Source organism: Mixophyes fleayi, chromosome 12 (assembly GCF_038048845.1).
Source record: "Mixophyes fleayi isolate aMixFle1 chromosome 12, aMixFle1.hap1, whole genome shotgun sequence".
Classification (NCBI taxonomy): domain Eukaryota; kingdom Metazoa; phylum Chordata; class Amphibia; order Anura; family Limnodynastidae; genus Mixophyes; species Mixophyes fleayi.
In genome coordinates, this window is record NC_134413.1 from 35,506,346 (window position 1) to 35,528,581 (window position 22,236).

At 41.4% G+C, this 22,236-nt stretch overlaps 1 protein-coding gene across 1 annotated transcript in view; it reads right to left on the bottom strand.

Moving 5' to 3' along the window:
* The window catches only part of RYR3 (ryanodine receptor 3), a 467,844-nt gene that overhangs the window by 37,350 nt on the left and 408,258 nt on the right, over positions 1 to 22,236 (bottom strand). Inside the window, exon 90 of the mRNA XM_075193561.1 lies at positions 2,735 to 2,793. Coding sequence (XP_075049662.1) covers positions 2,735 to 2,793 — 59 coding nt within the window. The remainder of the gene's footprint in view (positions 1 to 2,734; positions 2,794 to 22,236) is intronic.

Genomic DNA, 22,236 nt, shown 5'->3' on the forward strand with positions numbered 1-22,236 from the left:
ACCTTGCCAAGTAAGTCATCTAGCTGGAAAGATGGAAAAGACACGGCTCTGCTTGCCTTCCTTTTAAATACAAAAGTTTCCAAAAAGTCCAGAACTTCTGTGTCTTGTAATCCAATACCTGGTGCATAGCCCGTATCAGATCAACCATCCCCTGTCATCTATAAAGATCTACCTCAAAATATGATCCACTGGAAAATCAGGCAAAAGGAGGATTAGGCAAGCCAGGGGTCAGAAGCCTGAAGATCCACAATATACCAGGGAGTAAGCAGTTACCGGAGTCTGAGTCACAATAAGAGGTTTATGCCGATAGAAAAAAGCAGGAATCAAATGCTAGGGAGAAGTCAGGATCCAAACAGAACTATCACAGAAAGCAGCAGCAGAGACAAACGAACTGGGACCAGTCTGTGTTAAAAGACAGTCTTAAAGAGGCGAACCAGAGGTGATCACAATCCAGATACGATGCGGACTTAACCCCTTGCATGCAAGGAGAAACTGACCAAGTATAACAGCAGTTTCTCTGGTAGCAAAGAGGTAGTGCAGGCCAAATTCAGAATAAGGACAGAGTCTTAACAAGTGGCAAGACTTCTTGTCTACACAGGCTCCTCCTGAGACGCTGCCATGGGACCCATTGAACCTTGGCTAGGCATGAAAAAAGACACATGCCCTTAACAACCTGTCCAAGAATCTGAGTAGGGCTTGTTTCATGAGAACAGGTCAGCTGAGCAACTCAGCAATGGAGTTGGCTTAAGATTTAGGCCCAGGCTGGTTCCACCACATCAGTACCAGAGCATCCAGGTGTAGACAGCACCTGATGCTCTGATCCCCAGACTTGCAGGATGCGCAAAGACATGACTGTCCCAGAGATAATTTTTATGTGGTATCAACAACATGTAAAATCTTTACTGAAGCCACTTTCCCAGCCTTAGCTCTGGAAGAATCCCTCTTGCCTGACATGGCAGATAGGAAAGTTAGAATATAATAGCAGAGCACAATCAAAAGAAAAGACTGCTTACCTGCTATACAGACCCAGTAAAACGGACTAAAGAGGAGAGGAAATGTCTGCTATTTCTGGTGTGCTTCACTCGCAGTGAGAGAATGTCAAGGAGGTAGAGCAAATATCCACCTTTTGAGGGAAAAGTAGGACCCCTTCCCCCACAAGGCCCAGCCCAGAAATGGATATCATCCCCCTCCGACCAACCCAGTGGGGGCTAACTGTGCCAGAAACCCCCACCTGATCCAGCCCCCAAGCTAGCTAAGACTACACAAAAAGAAAGAAGTAGAAAAAGAAAATAAATAATTAAGAGACTGCACCTGTAATAGGAGCAGCCCCCAGACCCTGGAGCCCACCGCCATTTAGTTAACCACCTGGAAGAGAGTTTTACTCACTGCAGGCCGCTCCTCTGCCTCCAAGCAGCCGCTGCACAGGACCACAGGCTACTTACTACCTGCAATGTCAGTGACTGGCTCCCCCCAGACTTATCCATCGTTAGGAGTGAGAAAGCGGCAGCACCACCACCACTAGCACCTCCAATCCCCAACCCCCCCCCCCCCTCCTGCAGTTTAGGACAAATGGAATCTCTGACAGGTGGGGGAGAATCTACAGAACAACGCAAATATTCAAAGTGCCTGCACTCCTGCCTGTATACCCCAATGTTTCCATTGTCCCAAAAATTCTCTCCGTAAAAGGTATTGTATCTATGGATAAAGTATACCCACAAGTATTTTATGTTATTCTTCCAGAAGTTGTAGTTACTTTTTAAAAGTTCAAGAGTAGGAGAGTGTATCTGAAGGGGAAGGGCCTCCGCTTTAGAGTAATTAATCTTGTATCCCAAAAAATGACCATACAAAGAGATTATTATATAGGTTACTGAGTGCTGTGTGAGGGGTTATTTGAGTAAGGAGGACGTCAACAGCAATTTTGTAGTCCTCTAATTCTACTGATATACCCTTGCTGAAGATGGTAGGTATAGGGTTTGAATGCCCTGAAGGAAGTCACTCCCAAACCCAAATTTGTGGAGGTTATCCACCATGAAGGGCCAACTGATACTATCAAATGCTTTCTCTGCATTGAGAGAACGAACAATGCTGGGGAACTTCCGCAAATTAATAGTGTGGGTAAGATTGCTTTTTGTTTTTTCACCAAACGCTAGCCCCTTATTGTTATTAGATTTCTCAAAGTTTTTGCAGAATGTGACAGTAGTCCACAGTAGTTCTCTACTTTCAGCTATAGCTGCATCTTTTTTTCCAGTAGGCTGGTGCATGTGCAATTTAACCACAATTTGCATACATGTACATAACTCAAATTCTGGTCTGTTCTTACAAAGAGACTTTTTTGTGAGGCACTATTAGAGATTTATACTAAGGGAACAGGAATTTTGGAGCTGAGTGTGCATTAATGGATTGATATCCATAATCTGCCCAGCAAACATACAAATCAGCATGGCACAGATCAGGCAAATAACTAGTAATAATATATACATTACTAGTTTAGCTTAGCATACCTTGAATAATTATGTGGTTTTGCTTGGATGATGTTTTCATGACTTTACTAGAAGCAGGAAGCATATAGCAACACAGCAACCTTGAGATTGATTGGAATATAGAAGTTATGTCTCAAAAGCATGTCACACAGCTGCTGCATAGGCACAGACGCTCTTTGCTTGCACGGTTTTCATTATTGGGGTTATTGTAATGAGTAATAATTGTGACATAGAAGACATTTCAAAGAACTTACTCAGCCTTCTCTGATTCCGCTTTTGAGTTGTCCTCATTTTCTTTTGCAATTTCCTCAGCCTGCAATCACAAGTAAGAATTTCATTGTAGGGTGATCTGCGTTATATTATTACCATTAAAATAATTCAATTAACAGGGTTGTATGTGCATATTTAAGATCCCCCACTTGCTTTGTTCATACAGACTAAAGTAGTTTTGCAACTAAACTAATTAAATGAGACAAGATTTTGTAAGGGATACAAGAAACCATTTCTATATTTCTTCCCTCTGGTAAATCATTTAATTCTTTTCACAGAATTGTTTAAATATTGGGTACTCTGGAACTTAATCTATGGCTAGCAATTCCAGGTCAGATATTTTATAAATCTGGACTTATAGGATATATATAGGTTGCAGTGATACATACTTGCTGAAGACATTCAGTATAGGGATTAAATGCCCTTTTTTACATTTGAAAAAAGTAAATATTGACATAGGAGGTGCAGACATGAGACAAAGGGTAGAGATGGCTCTGTTCATGAAAGCTTACAGTATAGAAGGAGAGTGTGAACCTTTGACAATAGAAGCTATTGGTACCGGGTGGATGTGGGACAGTAGCTGGTAGAACAAGCAGAGGAAGTAATATCAAGTAGGGGCAGGATGGGCTATAGTGAAGAGGTGGGTTATTGTTGTAAAGATGTATGAATAATAAAGATTTATTACAATGATTATTTGATCCTTTATTGGTTCTTTATATCTTTTCATAAAGATTATTCAATACCCTATGTCAGGCCTGTCCAACCTGCGGCCCTCCAGATGTTCTAAAACTACAAGCCCCAGCATGCTTTGCCAGTAAACAACCAGTTGATAGCTGGAAGGGCATGCTGGGACGTGTAGTTTCACAACACCTGGAGGGCCGCAGGTTGGACAGGCCTGCCCTATGTTATCTGCATTCTTCGATCAGATATATATTACTAATAGTGGCTGTAACATTTCCTCAGGGATTTCGATAGTATACACTGATGTGCCACAAATTCTGTAGACAGTTGAAATAGAGCAACTAGCTATAGATTAACTGTGATTATTAATAGTAAGCTTGTGTTATAACAATCTATCCATATACTGCGCACCAAGCTAGTCTTAATGTAGATTTTTGTAGCTTCTCTCAATCTCACTGTCTACTAGTCTACCTGACTATCGATCAGCTGCATATCTGATTAGGACTAGTTGTTACTTATATTGAAGGTAACTGACTAGTAACACTCTGAGCGGTTATCTCCCTAATTTGTTGGTACTCTGGGGTACATAATGCTGCTATATTGTTATCTTTATAGGTGGATTCTTAGAACATTACATTAAAGTATCCTTTAATTAAACATAGCGAGGCGAATGCCGACATGCGTTTCGCATACCCTGCCAACAGTATGTGAAACGCGCGTTTGCAGATAACATAATCTTTATATAAAACATATAAAGAACCAATAACAAAGATCAAATTATCTTTATAATATATCTAGTATTCATACATCTTTACAACAATAATTTATTATAAATCAACAACATAGTGAAGCTTGGCAGCTTCTGCTGCCAATTGTAATCACATTTATTCATTGTGTATCACTATCACTTTTTGTTTTTAATTATTTTGCTACTAGTGACATTCACAACAATATGGAAACCTCTTTTAAAATATATTTAATAAATTATTTTGTTTTATATTTAAAATAATCATTAATCATAGAGCGCCTCTGATTCCCATGTTTCTTTCTTCCTTTGGCTTAGGTGCTTACCAATTATACATGGTAGGGAGCACCACCCATTACTTAATATTGCTGTATATCATACTTACCAACTTTGAATAGTTGGTTTCCGGGAGCCTGTCATGGGAGGTGGGCGTGACGGGGGCGGGGCTCCAAAATGCGCGTCATTTTGGACCCGCCCCCCCCGGGACGGCATGACGCAATAAGAGTCATTTGACAGCGGGGGCGGGGCCAAGCGCCACGATTCCCCGGGAATCGCGGCGTTTGGGAGCTAATTCTGCCCACTTCACTAGGAAGTGGGGCACTTCCTAGTGAAGTGGGCAGAATTCGGGAGATTGCCACACTCACCCGGGAGTCCGGGAGACTCTCGCAAAATGCGGGAGTCTCCCGGACATTCCGGAAGAGTTGGCAAGTATGCTGTATATTGATTAATCAGCTATAAAGATTATCAGGATTTTGATTGCCTGGTGAGGTACATATTGTTAGTGCTATGGTTTCCTCCCACAGACCAAAACCATACTGTTAGGTTAATGTTAGTGTGTATCTGGTAGAGAATTCAGACTGTATGCTGCATTGGGGAAGGAATTGATGTGTATGATTAAACATTCTGTGTAAAGCGCTACATAATATGTTGGTGCTAATTATATAAAGGTTAGTAATAACTGAACTCACAAATTTCATCTGTTTTTGTTGGATCCTAAAGTATCTTTTTTAACACAACAATAAAACATCTATCTAATATTATTTGTAAAAATAAAAAAAGATTGGTACCCACATATAACATTATTTCTAGATAAAAAAAAATGCTTTGTAACACATAATATCCAGTAGTGTTAAATATGTAGTATATACAATACTAGAAAAGTCATCAGCTTAATACACACTCCAACAAAAAGGTGATTCCCACTCTGGTGGGGGCACTTTATGTAGAAAAGGCATTTAATCAGGTCTCATGTCCCGTTATGTGACAAATATTGTGTAACTCTGGTATTGTAGTCCACTTTCTCGAGTATATAACTGTGTTATACTTCAATCCTACCGTCTCAGTCATAGCAAATGGTTGTATCTCCCTCTCCTCTCCAAGTAAAAGCAGCATGAGACAGGGATGGATGTTGCCCCTCCTCTTTGCCTTGATAATGGAACCACTTGCAACTAAAATCTGTAATAACCTGAACATTCTAGGTATTCAGGTTGGCTCACGAAAGCATAAGCTAGATCTGCTGGTCTCCTAACTACTAACCCACACATATCCCTATCCTTACTTGTGATCTGGAGCATAAGCAGAGCATAAACTAGCTCTGACAGTCCTTACAACTACAAACTCACACATATCCCTCCCTGTACTCTTGAGTGAAATAAAGGAATATAGTAGTTTCTTAAGTTTCAAAATTAATTTGGATAAGACTGAGGCCCTTGACCTCAACATTCCAATCAATGTTCAGCAACGTTTAAAAGAGACCTTAAATTTTCTGGGGTTGCATTTGAAATTAAATACATGGGAAACATGTTGATAAACTTTTTCAGCTAGTTTCCCACCTTAATCAATACTTAAAAAAATGACCTTGGTACTTGGGATTTGCATTTTATATCCTGGATAGAGAGAGTTGTGGTGTTAAACTGAATCTACTTCCTAGGTACTCTACTTATTTCAGACGCTCCCAGTGAGAGTCCCTTCCTCCACCCTTAGCGACGTCCAGAAACAAAATTCTCACTTTATATGGTCAGACAGAAATACTTTTCAGACACCCCTGCGATTTGCAGCGATGCATATTGATAGTTACCGCACTCTATTAATAAACAGACCCCTTAGTATTTTTAGTGCATGTATTTTTGTGTGCAAATAAATGCACTTTTTAGCATAAAATGTGCCTAGATGATAAAAAGCCCCCCCACTGAAAATACAGGTTGACTCCTGATTATCAGCATCTCTTAAGCATCCATAAAAGAAAGCACTTTTGTGGAGGTGGGAGGCTCTAAGTTGCCCCCTTGACCAGGGAAAGTCCTATAATTTAATCTGCTCCTTGAATCCCATTTTATTACCTTGGCATGCAACATATAATCTTGCTTTTCCATATGGGTGCATTTCAAGATGCATTCATTCATCCAGTCCACATTTAGCTCCCATAACACCCAGAATTTCTGGAGATACAAAATGTAAAATTATGTACCTAATAGGTACATAATGTCACTAAATGGTAGATGCGCTGCTTCCGAGGCACATTTTTGAACCTAAACCTTAACCTTCGTAACCTTTTTATCTTATGGGAAGAAACAATAGTTTAACACTAGAAGCAGAATATATCAATCTAGATCAGTGGTCAGGGAACAGGGGTAAATCACCCCAAATGGGGTAAAAATGAAATTCCTGGGGGTAATGCTGCCAATTCACATGCTGTCAGTTGGATTGTAGACCCGTTTAAATGTGAAATTGCTGTTGTACCAGAAAAGCCTCAAGGGTTGGCAGAGGTACTTCTTGAGCTTCGATGCAATAATAAAGCACGTATTGCATTTGAAAACAAAGCAGATCTGTCCTATTTTTGGATGTCAACAGCTGCAAAGGCATTCAAATGAGGAGGCAGTCAAAAAGTTGCTGCCTTTTGCAACCTACCTTTGCGAACAAGGATTTTCCACTCTAACGAACATAAAAACAAAGCAGAGAAATAGATTGGACGCTGAAGACTGCATCCAAATTGCTCCGATATCAAAATGCCCCAATATTGATGCTCTCGTATCAAAAATGAAGCAACATCATTTCTCCAAAACCTGAAGTTTTGAAGTTGAAGCTTTCAAAGAAATTTTGAATAGATTCAATAAAATTTGGAATTCCAATAATAAAATATGATTTCCTTCCTTTCAAATCAAGGGGGTAACGTCGGCGTACCTAAATATATTTGGGGTAAAAGGTAAAAAAGTTCCCTAACCCCTGATCTAGATAAACTATAAATTATTATTTTAAACTTAACTATTATGTACAAAATGTTTCACGTCACCAATATAATGAATTAAATGTTGAAACACTATTACAATAATGAAACAACAAAGTAATATCTTATCTAGTGGTAGTGGATTAAAATATACAATTAATCATCTTATATATTTTAAAAAAAATATGAAGACACTCTATTGGGAAGTTATATGGACAGACAGACTGTATGACTGTAGAGTTAATACAATATAAGTTATCATCCACCTCAAACTGACACTACTTATGGAATTAATGTGAATGACTACATATTCTCTGTACAGTGCTGCCTAACATGATTGACACTATATAAATAAACAATAATAATATACTGTATGTCAACAGTACAGTCAGTGGGGTGGTTCTCAGAAAAAAGGAACCCCAATCATAGATGTTCTGGTAATAATATATATAGTACTTAGTACAAAATCTTGTGCGCAGGGTCCTCTATCCTATGTCTCATATCTGTCCACTCTCCATCCTAAATCTGTCATGTCTTTGGCTGAATTGTTTCTATATGCCATGTAATCTGTTCTGTTAATTGCATCCATGCTTTTACTAATTTGCCTATCATTGTACTGTTTTCATGTATGTCTTATCTAAATAATTATATCAGACGTTATGGAATCTGTGGCACCATATACATAAATGCTGATGATGAAAAGCATAGGTGAAAGTGGAGGGAAGGATTGTGGAAGAGAGTGAGAGGAATGAGAGGAAGAGACTAGTTTGGCTAATTGTCAACAGAAGTCTTGCAGAAATAAAAGACGACACAGAAGGTGAAAAACCGGAATCAGTAATGGAAATCATAAAGGAAAATTGAGCAGAGAAAAGAAGATACATGAAAACTCAGTGACGTGATGGCTGGGTTGAAAAAATAGGTTGAGGAAGTCATAGCAACAGAAAACAAAGTACAAGGAAGAACAAGAGCAAAAAGCATATACGAATGACAAATGCACTGCAAAGAGGAAAAGCGATGGGGGAATATGTGAGGCACCATAGAGAACAAAATGACTATTATATTATTACTTTGATTTGAAATGCTGACAATTATACTACTTTTTTTTTTACATGGAAAGCCCAGAAGGATTTGGGATATGCAGCATACTTAAACCAGGGTAATGGTAATTTTACTGCTGATGAATGAATATCTGGTGATGCACAAAGTATGAAACAAACAGCTCATTAACATACAGTGCAACCATCTAATTAGCTCCCTTGGTTGCTAAACTAGTCTGCTATGCATTCCTGCACAAGTGAAGGATGGTGAGATTAGTACATTTTAAACAGGAACATTTTCCTAGATGAATCTGTTTGGATTTGTGTTATACTTGCACCAATCACGCATTTCATTCATAAACCAAGCCTAAACGAATAACTATACACCGATCAGCCACAACATTAAAACCACTTACAAGTGACGTGAATAACATTGATTATCTCATTACAGTGGCACATGTCAAGGGGTGAGATATATTAGACAGCAAGTGAACAGTCAGTTCTTGAAGTTGATGTGTTGGAAGCAGGAAAAATGGAAAAGCGTAAAGATCTGAGGGCCAGATTGTGATGGCTAGTCGACTGGGTCAAAGCATCTCCAAAACTGAAGGTCTTGTTCGGTGTTCCTGGTATGTAGTGGTTAATACCTACCAAAAGTGGTCTAAGAAAAGACAACTGGTTAATCTGCTAAATGGTGATGGGCGTCCAAGGCTCATTGATGCGCGTGGGGAATCTGTCTGGCTTAATCCCAGAGGAGAGGTACTGTAGCACAAATTGCTGTGCTGAAAAAATATTCTGGCAATGATAGAAAGGTATCAGAACACATAGTGCATTGCAGCTTGCTGTATATGGGGCTGTGCAGCCACAGACCGGTCAGAGTGCCCATGCTGACCCCTGTCCACTGCCGAAAGCACCTACAATGGACACGAGTGCCAGAACTGGACTATGGAGCAATGGAAAAAGGTGGCCCGGTTTGATGACTCATGTTTTTTTTATTTACATCATGTGGATGGGGGTGTGTATGCGTCGTTCACCTAGGGAAGTGATGGCACAGGGATGCACTATGGGAAGAAGTCAAGCCGGCGGAGGCAGTGTGATGCTTTGAGCAATGTTCTGCTGAGAAATCAAGGGTCCTGGCATTCAGGTGGCTGGTACTTTGACACAGGGGCGGACAAAGTTTTTTTGTTTTTTTTTAGGGGAAGAGGGGGGTCGATTTGTGCCCCGCCCTGCTTTTGCTAACAGAAGCAGTGGGTATCCAGCGGCAGCTCACTATACTCATGTTCCCGGCGGCTGACAGGCAGGCAGATAATGCTGCTCAGCCACGCTGATTGTTAAAAAAAACAAAAAAACAATCAGAGCGGCCAGACAGGATTCTCTGCCTGCCTGTCAGCAGCTGGGAACATGAGTATAGTGAGCTGCGCTGGAGGCCCACCGATTGCCACCCATGGATATGCTATGGCTTTGACACGTACCATCTACCTAAACATTGTTGCATACTACAGAGGTGGTGGGAGCAATATGTTACTACATAGGAGAGAGAGAAAATGTATTACTACAGAGGTAATGGGGAGAATGTGTTACTACAGAGGTCAGGCGAGGAATGTGTCGGGGCAGCAATGTGCTACAACAGAAGTGATGGGGAGTAGTAATGTGTTGCTACAGAGGTGAGGAGGGGTGGTTGTGTTATTGCAAAGGGGAGTGAGACGAAATCTGTTATAGGGAAGGGACATGTCTCACTCCCTATCCGATGTGACCACGCACTCAGAGCTGTCAAGAGGAATTCAGTGCCCCGGTACAACAATTTCATGGGGTCCCCCTTATAGATGAGCATGGCAAAAAAAATTGCACTGTTGAAGTGTGTGTGGTCATACAATTGGGGCATGGCTATGCATCATTGGGGCGTAGCTAGCAGATGAAAAGTGCTAGGCCACCCTCCTACAGAGCAAAAACCCTGCATTGGTGTGTACACCATTGACACAAGGGTGCAATGCCTGCTTGCTGGAGCGTGGCATATGTCCCAGCACTCCTGACTTTCAGGATATCTAGCATGATAGTGTAGTATATAAATAATGCAGTGTGTACATAAAGAGTTCACAGTCTTGGCTTGCCCCTTACATTGGGTAGAACACTCACCAAAAATTGGGATTGTCCCACTAGAATCACAACATTTCACAGACTGTCCTGCTCTCTCCTTCCTGTTCTTGTCACTTTCACCACCTGTGGCTGCTGGTTTCTTTAGTTACGGCTTGTCTGGATCCTGGAATGTTGGGGGCCTTGTTTGAAAAAAAAATAAAAATGGGTACATTTAGAAGATTCCAACCAGCCCTGGTGTTAAATTTACAGCACCCACGAGTAATAATTAGGCCTTCCTCCAGCCCCAACATTAAAATAATAGGTTTATTTATTAAATGGGAATACTATTTCCCTCCCTGCAAACAGCCCCAGCAATAAATGAATAGTATTTACATTTCATAAATATACCTATTTCCCACAACCATCACTGCCATTAAATAATTCAGTTAGATTTAATCATTCTCCCCAAACTTTCCCCCACATTCAATAGCCCCCAAACCACCACATCTTAAATTAATAGTGCCCACTATGAAATTGCCCCACCATCATCCCACAAACAAAATAACACCCATTAATTAGCTACCACCTACCTCGCACAATGGGCTTGTGACAATGTAGTGTGTGTATCACACACACACACATAACTGTGCCTCTTCATCATCACCATGCTGTGCCTCTTTATGTTCACACTGCGCCCTCCATGCTACTTCCCCCCCCTTTCACCTAGCCCCCACCTCTTCATCACACTGTGCCTCTCTCTCCCCCCTTCTTCATCACACCGTGCCTCTCTTCCCCCCCTTCTTCACCACACCGTGCCTCTCTCCCCCCCCTTCATCACACCGTGCCTCTCTTCCTCCCCTTCTTCATCACACTGTGCCTCTCTCCCCCCTTTTCTTCATCACACTGTGCCTCTCTCCCCCCCTTTTCTTCATCACACTGTGCCTCTCTCCCCCCCCTTTCATCACACTGTGCCTCTCTCCCCCCTTTTCTTCAACACACTGTGCCTCTCTCCCCCCTTCTTCATCATCACATCGTGCCTCTCTTCCTCCAATTCTTCATCACACTGTGCCTCTCTTCCCCCCCTTCTTCATCACATCATGCCTCTCTTCCTCCCATTCTTCATCACACTGTGCCTCTCTCCCCCCCCTTTCTTCCTCACACTGTGCCTCTCTCTCCCCCCTTCTTCATCACACTGTGCCTCTCTCCCCCCCTTTTCTTCATCACACTGTGCCTCCCCCCACTTTCTTCATCACACTGTGCCTCCCCCCACTTTCTTCATCACACTGTCTTTCTGCTTTCCTCCTCTTGCCTCTGTTCCTTTACTTACCTTTCTATTAGCTTCTTTTATCTCTTCCCTTTTCTTCTGTCTTCTTGCTTGGTCTCCTCGCTGCGGCGCTCTTCACTGAACATTGGGTGTGACTTGATGATGTCACGCCCGCCATTCAGTGTGAACAGAGCAGAGAGGAGGATAGAGGGACGACGGCACCGCGATCAGAAGTATTTTTTTTCCCTTAACTACCCTTCTCCCCCCCACCAACGAATGGAGCGGAGCCAAGACCCTATGTTTCCAATTTATATTTTTTTACTCTATTGAGTGGTGTGGAATCCATTAAGAGATTTTTATATATGAGAAACCAAAAGTTGAGATTAGCTGTTTATTTTATCAGTGTTGGTGCGTAGGAACTTTTTATTGGTATCATTGGTGGTCCATTGAACACTGTTGCGGTTGTTGAATCCATTTTCTATTGGAGGATGATCATCACTGTGGAGCATCATTTTGGATAAATAAGCATGATTTAGTGGAAGAGATGTTTCTGGTATGGATGCACTGTGTTGATGTGTTTTGCAATTGTGTTGTATAAAAGAAAGATAATATTGAACTATTGTTTTCTTATTTTTGATTGATTCCTCTGTGCACCTTGATATATCAAGCTGAGAGCTATGTGAGAGATATTAGAGATCCAAAGATATACAGACAAGCTCTTCACTATTCTTTTTATGCAGTATGCATATTTTATATATTTACAAGACATTACAAATCATAGTAATTTCACTAGGAGGTGCCTTTGTCCTTTCTTACTTTTCTGTAGATTCCGCATTGTCCTCAGCAAACAAACAGGAGTTAAAAAAGGACAGCAAACACCAGGATTCAAGGGAGTGCATCTATATGAATAAGGACTCCAATTTAATTGAAGACCTTAAAGAGGATTGTTTCTTCAGGACTATTGGTCTTGTTAAAAGTTGAAGAATTTAAAGAGTCTGTTACTATTCATTTATTATACATATATGTAAATACACATATAGAAGGAATGACTAGTATAAGACAAGACAGACAATTACAGTGCTTAAAAATTCACAATTATTATATACTAGAACTACATATAGCATATACCAAATTGACAGCGAAGCAACAAAGTTATACTGTTTTAAATTACTTGAAAATCATTAATTACTATATTATTAATAGGGTACTACATAGTTGCAGTGTATAATAAAGATGTGTCTACCAGTATCAGTGTTACAAGTGGTGTTTTCGTGTGGGCAGATGATTTTGAATGTGTATTGGTTTCTGTATGCTGTATTAGGAGAGTTAGTGAGAAGCCAATGATAGAGAGAATCAGTATTAAATAAATATTCATTACAGTTCAATACACTACACTAGTTAGCATCTAGTTAGTATTTTTTTTTATAGTATATATCCCTCCCTACATGCCAACTCTCAAGACGACCGAACAGCTTCAAATTGGGATTTTCGTTTGAAATCAGGACAGGGTGGCATACTGCATTTAATATTTGTGTAAAGTGTATTTGTGCATCAGTACTACTGTGCATCCTTTTGTTTTTTGATGTGCTGGTGAAGCTGTGTCCTAAGGTTGACACTAACCAAAACTTTCCAGTTATTTATCAGTATATCAGGTAACTCTCCATCATTCTGCTTCTGCATGACCTTGTAGATGAATCTCTCCTTGCCTCTTTCTGGGTGGTTAAATGGGACAAAGTGGGATAGACATTAAACAAAGGGGTACCCATTGTTATTAAAATTGTGTATTACGTTCAGTAAACTCTATCTGAGATTACACATTGCCTTCTCAGATGTCACATATTCACCCTTCCTTTCTACACATACATAGTAATATAGCATACCTTGTCAGCGTCGGACTGGCCCACCGGGATACAAGGAAAATCACCGGTGGGCCCGGCTGCCTTACGGCCACACCACCTTTTAGAAGTAGGCGGAGCCCATCCAGATCACCTGGAGGCCCGATGTCCTCCCCAGGGGGCTCGCAGTCCTCTCCCCCGTCCCCGCTGCTGCAGATGACAACCAGTCACCTTTCAAATGTGATTGCTGCTGCGATCATGTGACCCACCCCCTCCCCCTGTCAGCTGATGTTCCTGCAGTCGCTGAAGGAAGAAGGAGCAGAGCGGCTGCAGCAATCAACATATGGGTAAGTACATTTTAACCACTTTGTTATAATTTCTGTGCTATCACTATATATATATATATATATAAATATATATAAATATATATATATATATATATATATATATATATATATATATATATATATATATATATATACATATATATATATATATATATATATATATATATATATACACACACACACACACACATATATATACACTACTGTGTGGCATAACATTGTTTTGGGGGCACTACTATGTGGCATAGGGGGGCTGCCTATCTATACTAAACTATAAGGGGGTTGACTATACTAAACTATGGGGAGGGGGGCTGCACAGAGAACACTATAGGGAGGGGGTGATGAGACCTTTAATTTAACGCTGAGGTGGTTTGGGTCTATAATTGAATGTGGGGCTGAGTGTGGGGAGGAGGGCTATCTATTAAATGTGAATATTAATTATTCAATGCTGGGAATGGTCGTGGGAAATGTTATTGGAAAGTGTTATTGGGAAATATTGCTGGGGAAGTTTGGAGGGAGGGTAATAGGTTTATTTATTAAATGGGAATACTATTAATTTAATGTTGGGGTTGGTTGGAGGGAAATAGATCTATTTATCAAATGTGAGCACTATTACTTTAATGTTGAGGCTGGAGAGAGGCCTAATTATTAAATGTGGGTGCTGTTGATTTAATGGCGGGGATGGTTGGAGTTTTCTAAATGTACCCATTATTTTTTCCAAATAGGGCCCTCAACATTCCAGGATCCAGACAAGCCGCAAGTAAAGAAACCACTAGCCACAGGTACTAAATGTGACAAGAACAGGTAGGACAGTCTGTCAAATGTTCTGAGTCTAGTGCAGGCTTGGCTAACCTGTGGCACTCCAGGTGTTGTGAAACTACACGTCCCAGCATACCCTTCCTGCAATAAGCTGCTATATACTGGCAAAGCATGCTGGGGCTGTTAGTGTAACACCACTTTGGTTTCCACAGGTTAACCAAGCCTGGTCTAGTGTGACAATCCCGATTTTTGGTGACTGTTATGCCCAATCTAAGGGGCAGGTCAAGACTGTGTACTCTTTATATACACACTGAATTCTTTATATACTACACTATGGTGCTAGCTGTCCTTCGTGGGCTGACCACTCCCCCTCTAGTGTCTAGTCTCGCCTCTATGATGGCTGGCCACACCCCCTCTGGTGGGCCACTAGTGTTGCAGTCCCCTGGTGGGCCCTTTATGCCCCAGTCCGACACTCATAGGCAAACTAAGGGGTGGGGGGGGGGGGTTTCTAGTGCCTGGAAACCCCCTCCAAGCCTGGGGAACTGTATAATTGAGGTGGCTGGACCCTACCGTCGCTTCACACGACTGCTTGAAAAGGGAGAGCTGCGTGCACCTAACTGTAGTGCATGCAGCATTGCCCATGTATATTATAGGGATAGGAGAGCAGCCAAGCACTGTCTAATATTATAGCCATGCCCCCATGCATGCTGGTCACGCCCACTGATGAAGTGGTGTGGAAACCCCCTATACAAATCCTGCGTTTGCCCGACACTGTACCTTCTATTAACGCCACACACAGTATATTGCATTGCGCTATTGCACACACGCCCCATACATCACGTTTTACATCTACATTATATACAGTATATCAAAGGACATCTAATATTTCTGCATATCCCTGCGGCCCCTCCTGACAAGTAGAATTACTGCTGTTCCCAAGAGCAAGCGGGGCACCAGAATCCTTGACGAGGAGGGGTAGTACCTTTGGGACTAATTCCAGATGAGTTTTTAATATTGTTAAATGTATATTTATCTACTACTGTTTATTAAATATTTCACTTCTAATACTACACTATATGTGCTCCTGTACTCGTTATACATACATACATATATATATATATATATATATATATATATATATATATATATATATACTGATCTCTAAAAATCACAAATAGCGCCGCAATGCCTCACACTGCAGCTCTTAATAATAAATGCCCGTATATGAGACACAATAAGAATCAGCTTATCTGTCCTCTCACACACGCAGATGAAGCTGGATTCCAGCCGGCAACACCCCCTACACCTAGGCAATGTGTATCGAGAATCAGACAGTTGCACAATCTCCGATGTGTTTCGTCTTCCACAAATACTTCAAGGAGTCGTATTTGGATCAGTAATTGTGGACTCTTAAATGCATGAGACCTCTTCTCAAAAAGTCAATGGGGACATAGTTTCTGAAATGTGGGTGGGGTTACATCTAACCCGATATATCACTTCCGGTATACGATCAATAATACAAGGCTGAACTATTTCACATTACATATACATATATATATATATATATATATATATATATATATATATATATATATATAAACTACAGAAATAATTATAAGGATCGTGGACTCATAACTAATAATAGAAGGTGATGACATATCACTCCCAAGACGCATATGGCACTATGCGATTTAGTTACACAATATATACATATATGAAACAAATATAGAATTTGCTCACACATGTAGACTAGATCACAAATATTACAATCAATTTTAGCAAGGAGATACATAGCATATCTAACTAATACATCGGCAAACTGACTACACACTTTTAGTATTAAAAGAGTACCATAACAATCAGTACAGCAAGAAGATACATAGCAAATATCCGACTAATATAACGGCATCCTAACTACACACTTTATATTAGAGATCACCTAGAAAGAAAGTAACAGTATTACTTCACATGAAAAAAACCCTTACACTAAAAAGGATGTCATTTCAAATGCTTCATTGAGACATTAAGGTGCCAAGGTGTCTAATTTATATACCCAATACATCTCTCTACAGGTGAGTTTTTTAGCAAGATCTCCACCCCGTGCACCCAACACCACATATTCAATACCTTTGAATTGTAGACCACTAAGGTCCGTTTTTTGACATACTAGAAAGTGCCTAGATACTGTGTGCAAATCTGACTTATTTCTTATAGCCCCACATGCTCTTGAAGGCGTAACTTAAGAGCTCTCTTAGTCTTACCTATGTACGCCTTACCGCAAGGGCATTCTAATAAGTATATGACTGACATCGTTAGACAGTCAATTTGGTCATGAATTTTATACTCTCTCTGGTGTGATGAATCATAAAATACTTTATTCAAGGGAGAAATAAATTTGCACATGTTACAGTTGTTACATCTAAAAGAACCTTTTCCCAATTTATTCAGGAATGTCACTTTAGTATCCTTCACATCCTTTAGTAGGATGGGTGCTAACAAGGATTTTAAGTTTCTAGTTCTCTTGAAGACAATATCAGGTTTGGACGAAACTACAGGGCCCAAAATACGATCCATACGGGTTAGCTTCCAATGCTTATTCAAAATGGATTCTATATTTCTATCATCTTTACTAAATTCGGTAATAAATGGAACAATCTCATTCCTCTCCTCCTTATTTCTGTTCTTATATACCAGCATATCTTTCCTATCCACATTTGTTTTTTCTAACGCATCCGAAATGATTGGATCGGGGTAACCTCTCTCCTTAAATCTTTCTGCATAGATAAGAAATTGTTCCCTATATACATTCTCATCAGAACAATTTTGTTTGATGCGATTAAATTGTGACCTAGGAATATTATCTTTCCACTTTGTGAGATGGCAGCTATCATAATACAAGTAGCTATTCGTGTCTACTTCTTTGATGAAAGTTTTGGTTTGAATTTTAGTACCTTTACTTTCAAGAACCAGATCCAGATACTCTATACTGGTATCACTAATTTTTTATGTAAATTTCAAGTTATAATCTTTTGCATTCAGGTAGCAGAAGAATTCCTCCAAAAGCTGTAAAGGGCCATCCCAAATCAAAATGATATCGTCTATATATATCTACGATAAAAAATACTATATGTAGAAAATGGATTACTCTCACCATAAATACAATCAGATTCTCATCTACCCATAAGGAGGTTGGCGAAACTAGGGGCAAAGATAGTCCCCATCGCCGTCCCGCAGATTTGTAAAAAGAACTCATCCATGAATTTAAAGTAATTCCGAGAAAGTATAAATTGAATCTATATATATATATATATATATATATATATATATATATATATATATATATATATATATATATATATATATATATACACACACACATACACACTCATGTACCCCCGTACATACTTATACATGTGTGAAAGCGCTGCCAAAGATAACTGGAATTTGTGAAAACATAAATCCTCTTTACAAATGTACTCACTTGGTAGACAGAACACATCATTGTGCTGTTATTAGTGAGTTTAAACTAGGGATGTGCACCGGCGACTTTTGAGGTCTCGTGTTTTGTGTTTTGGATCCGGATTTTCGTTATTTTTGAGGTTCGGATTTGTCTCGCAAAACACTTGACGAAAGGTCTCGGTTCGGATTTAAGGTATTGGATTCGGATTTTTTTTGAAAAAAACATAAAAAGTTTAAAAATCAAGTTTTTGGGCTTATTTTCACTCCTAGGCTATTATTAACCTCAATAACATTCAATAACAAGCATTTCCACTAATTTACAGTGTATTGTGAACACCTCACAATATAGTTATTAGTCCAAAACGTTGCAACAAGGTATCTTTCTGGACTGCGTAGAGGAGTGGGTCACCACAATATCTATTAAAAACCCTGAACTTTTATGATTCGCACCAATAAATGTACCTGGACTGCGTAGAGGAGTGGGTCACCACAATATATATTAAAAACCCTGAACTTTTATGATTCGCACCAATAAATGTACCTGGACTGCGTAGAGGAGTGGGTCACCACAATATATATTAAAAACCCTGAACTTTTATGATTCGCACCAATAAATGTATCTGGACTGCGTAGAGGAGTGGGCACTGGGCACCACAATAAAATATATAAAAAACCTTCAACAGATCTGCATTACACTACACATACGGCTGCTCCTCCATCCTCTCCATCATATACATGTTGGAGTTTTAGCGTGTGACAACCTCTTGTTTTTGATAATGTCAGTGCATTTGGAATATTTTTCAATTTGCCCCACACCACTGAATGTACTTTATCTATGATACGCAATACGCATCTATCTATCTTGACTGCGTAGTGTGGTGGCCCCGGTACACAATTTGGTACCGAGGCCACAATATAATTTAAAAACCCTCCACGTGTCGGAATTCCACCAAACAAGTATCTGGACTGCATAGTGGGGTGGCCCCGGTACCCAATTTGATACCGGGGCCACAATACCTCCTCCAAACATGCTCCAGACAATTCGTCATTGACAGACCCCAGACAGACAGGGTCGTAGTGTTATTGTTTGACTTTGTAAACCCAAAAAAATGTCCCTGTTGCACTTGCACATAGTCGTGCAATGAAGACTGACTTTTTCATTTAAAGGCACGATCTTTAAAGTGTCAGAAAGAGAGAGAAGACACAGGAGAGGAGAGTTGTAGCTGGGGACCTGGGGTGGAAGCTCCCAGGCTCCCCCAGCATTGCCTGGAAGTCTGAGCGTGGTGACTGAGCCAGGACAAGGAATGTGTGCCCTGGATGAGGGGGAGAACTCCATGCCACTATAGTGAACCCAAGAGAGAGGGGGACACTGCACATGGAAGAGGCCCTGGAGTGAGGGCTGCTACAAGAGGCATGGTAGCTGTAGTGTCAGATCCTGAGGCTGAGAGTACACAGAGTGACGTGTCAGAGCACAGGAGACATTATCCCCGCAGAGGAGGGATGAGCTGCAGTTGAGAGGTCTGTTGTTGAAATAGGACATGCACACTTTAACAAACCAATCATTTCAGCGACAGGGCCTACCAAACAACTTTGACTGAAATGATTGGTTTGTTTGGGCCCCCACACCAAAAAAGCTATTCATCTCTCCCTGTACAGACTAAACAGGCTCTACTGAGGCAAGATGTCGTCCTCATCCTCAACCTCTGATTCCTCTCCCCCTACAGTGTGTACTTCCTCCTCATCACACATTATCAATTCGTCCCCGCTGGACTCCACAACCACAGGTCCCTCTGTAGTATCTGGAGGGCAGTGCTGTACTTCATTGAGGAATTGATTATTCATTTTTATAAACATCATTTTTTCAACGTTGTGAGGAAGCAACCTCCTTCGCCGCTCACTGACCAGGTTCCCCGCTGCACTAAAAACTCTTTCCGAGTACACACTGGAGGGGGGACAACTCAGGTAAAATAGAGCCAGTTTGTACAGGGGCTTCCAAACTGCCTTTTTTTCCTGCCAGTAACAATATGGACTGTCTGACATGTCTACTTGGATGGTGTCAGCAAAGTAATCATCCACAATTTTTTCTATTGTCACAGCATCCAATGCAGCGAGAGTAGACATGTCTGCAATGGTTGGCAGGTCCTTCAGTCCGGACCAGATGTTATCAGCATCCCCGCCAGTGCCTCTTTTGGGAAAACTGAGCTTTTTCCTCGCAGCCATAGATGTGGAAGAAAATGAGGGTGGAGCTGTTGGCATGTCACGGTCCTCTTCAGAGGACAATCTCCTGACCAGCAGGTCTTTGCACCGCTGTAGATTTGTGTCCGCCGGAAACAGAGACACAACATACGCTTTAAACCGAGGATCGAGCACGGTGGCCAGAATGTATTCCTCTGACTTTAAAAGAGTGACCACCCTCGGATCCTGGCAAAGCGTACGAAGGGCTACATCCACAAGAGCTACATGCTTGCTGTAATCGCAATGGCTTACCAGCTCCTCCCTCACTTTCTCCAGCTGCTTCTGCAACAGCCTGATCAGGGGAATGACCTGACTCAAGCTGGCAGTGTCGGAACTGACTTCTCGTGTGGCAAGTTCAAATGGCTGCAGAACCTTGCACAACACGGAAATCAGTCTCCACTGCGCTTGACTCAGGCGCATCCCCACTCCTTTGCCTATGTCGTAGGTGGCTGTGTAGGCCTGAATGGCCTTTTGCTGCTCCTCCATCCTCTGCAGCATATAGAGGGTGGAGTTCCAGCGCGTCACAACCTCTTGTTTGAGGTGATGGCAGGGCAGGTTCAAGCTTTTTTGATGTGCCTCTAGTCTGCGGTAGGCACTGGCTGAATGCCGAAAGTGTCCAGCAATTTTGCGGGCCACCGCAAGCATCTCCTGCACACCCCTGTCACTCTTGAGGTAATGCTGCACCACCAAATTAATGGTGTGGGCAAAACATGGGACGTGCTGGAAATTGCCCATATTTAATGCCCGCACAATGTTACTGGCATTGTCTGACACCACAAATCCCCATGAGAGTCTAAGTGGGGTAAGCCACTGGGAGATAATTTCCCTCATTTTCTCTAATATGTTGTCAGCGTTGTGCCTCTTATTAAAGCCTGTAATGCACAATGTTGCCTGCCTTTGCATGAGCAGCCATTTTGTAGATGCTGCTACTGATGCAGCTGTTGCTGTTGCTGCGGAAGGGGATGCATCTACCCAGTGGGCTGTCACAGTCATATAGTCCTTCGTTTGCCCAGAACCACTTGTCCACATGTCCGTGGTTAAGTGGACAGTGGGTACAACCGCATTTTTAAGAGCACTGAGGACACTTGATCGTACTTCTCTGTACATTTTTGGTATCGCCTGCCTAGTGAAGTGGAATCTCGAGGGGATTTGGTACCGGGGACACAATACCTCCATCAACCCTCTAAATCCCACTCCACTGATGGCGGACACCGGGCGCACGTCTAACACCAACATTGCAGTTACAACCGCAGTTATACGCTTTGCAATAGGGTGACTACTATCGTATTTGGTGGTCATGGCAAACGACTGTTGGACGGTCAATTGTTTGGTGAAAGACTTAGCGGTCTTACGACTTCCCCTCTGGGAAGATGACCGACTAACAGCAGCAACAGCAGCAGTGGCAGTAGTAGGCGTACCGCTGCAGGATTCCTCGGATGAATCCCGTATTGAGGAGGACTCAGTCTGGCTGCTGACTTGGGCTGCAGGACTGAATCTGATGGAGATTGTGGAGGAAGTTGACGAGGAGGGTGTTGCTGGTGTGTATCCAACTGGACCACGGGATTTAGGTGTCCCTGTACCGATGAGGGTCCTAGCCCCAGTTCCTGAACTAACCACTGAACTATGAAGGTTATTCAGGTGACGTATAAGGGAGGATGTTCCTAGGTGGGCAAGATCCTTACCCCTGCTTATTTGAGCTTTACATAAGCTACATATTGCCATACATTGGTTGTCTGGATTTGGATAAAAATAACTCCAGACCGAAGAGGTGCATTTTTTGGTCTTCTGACCAGGCATGACGATGGGCTTTTTCATCCCATGGACATCAGCTGTT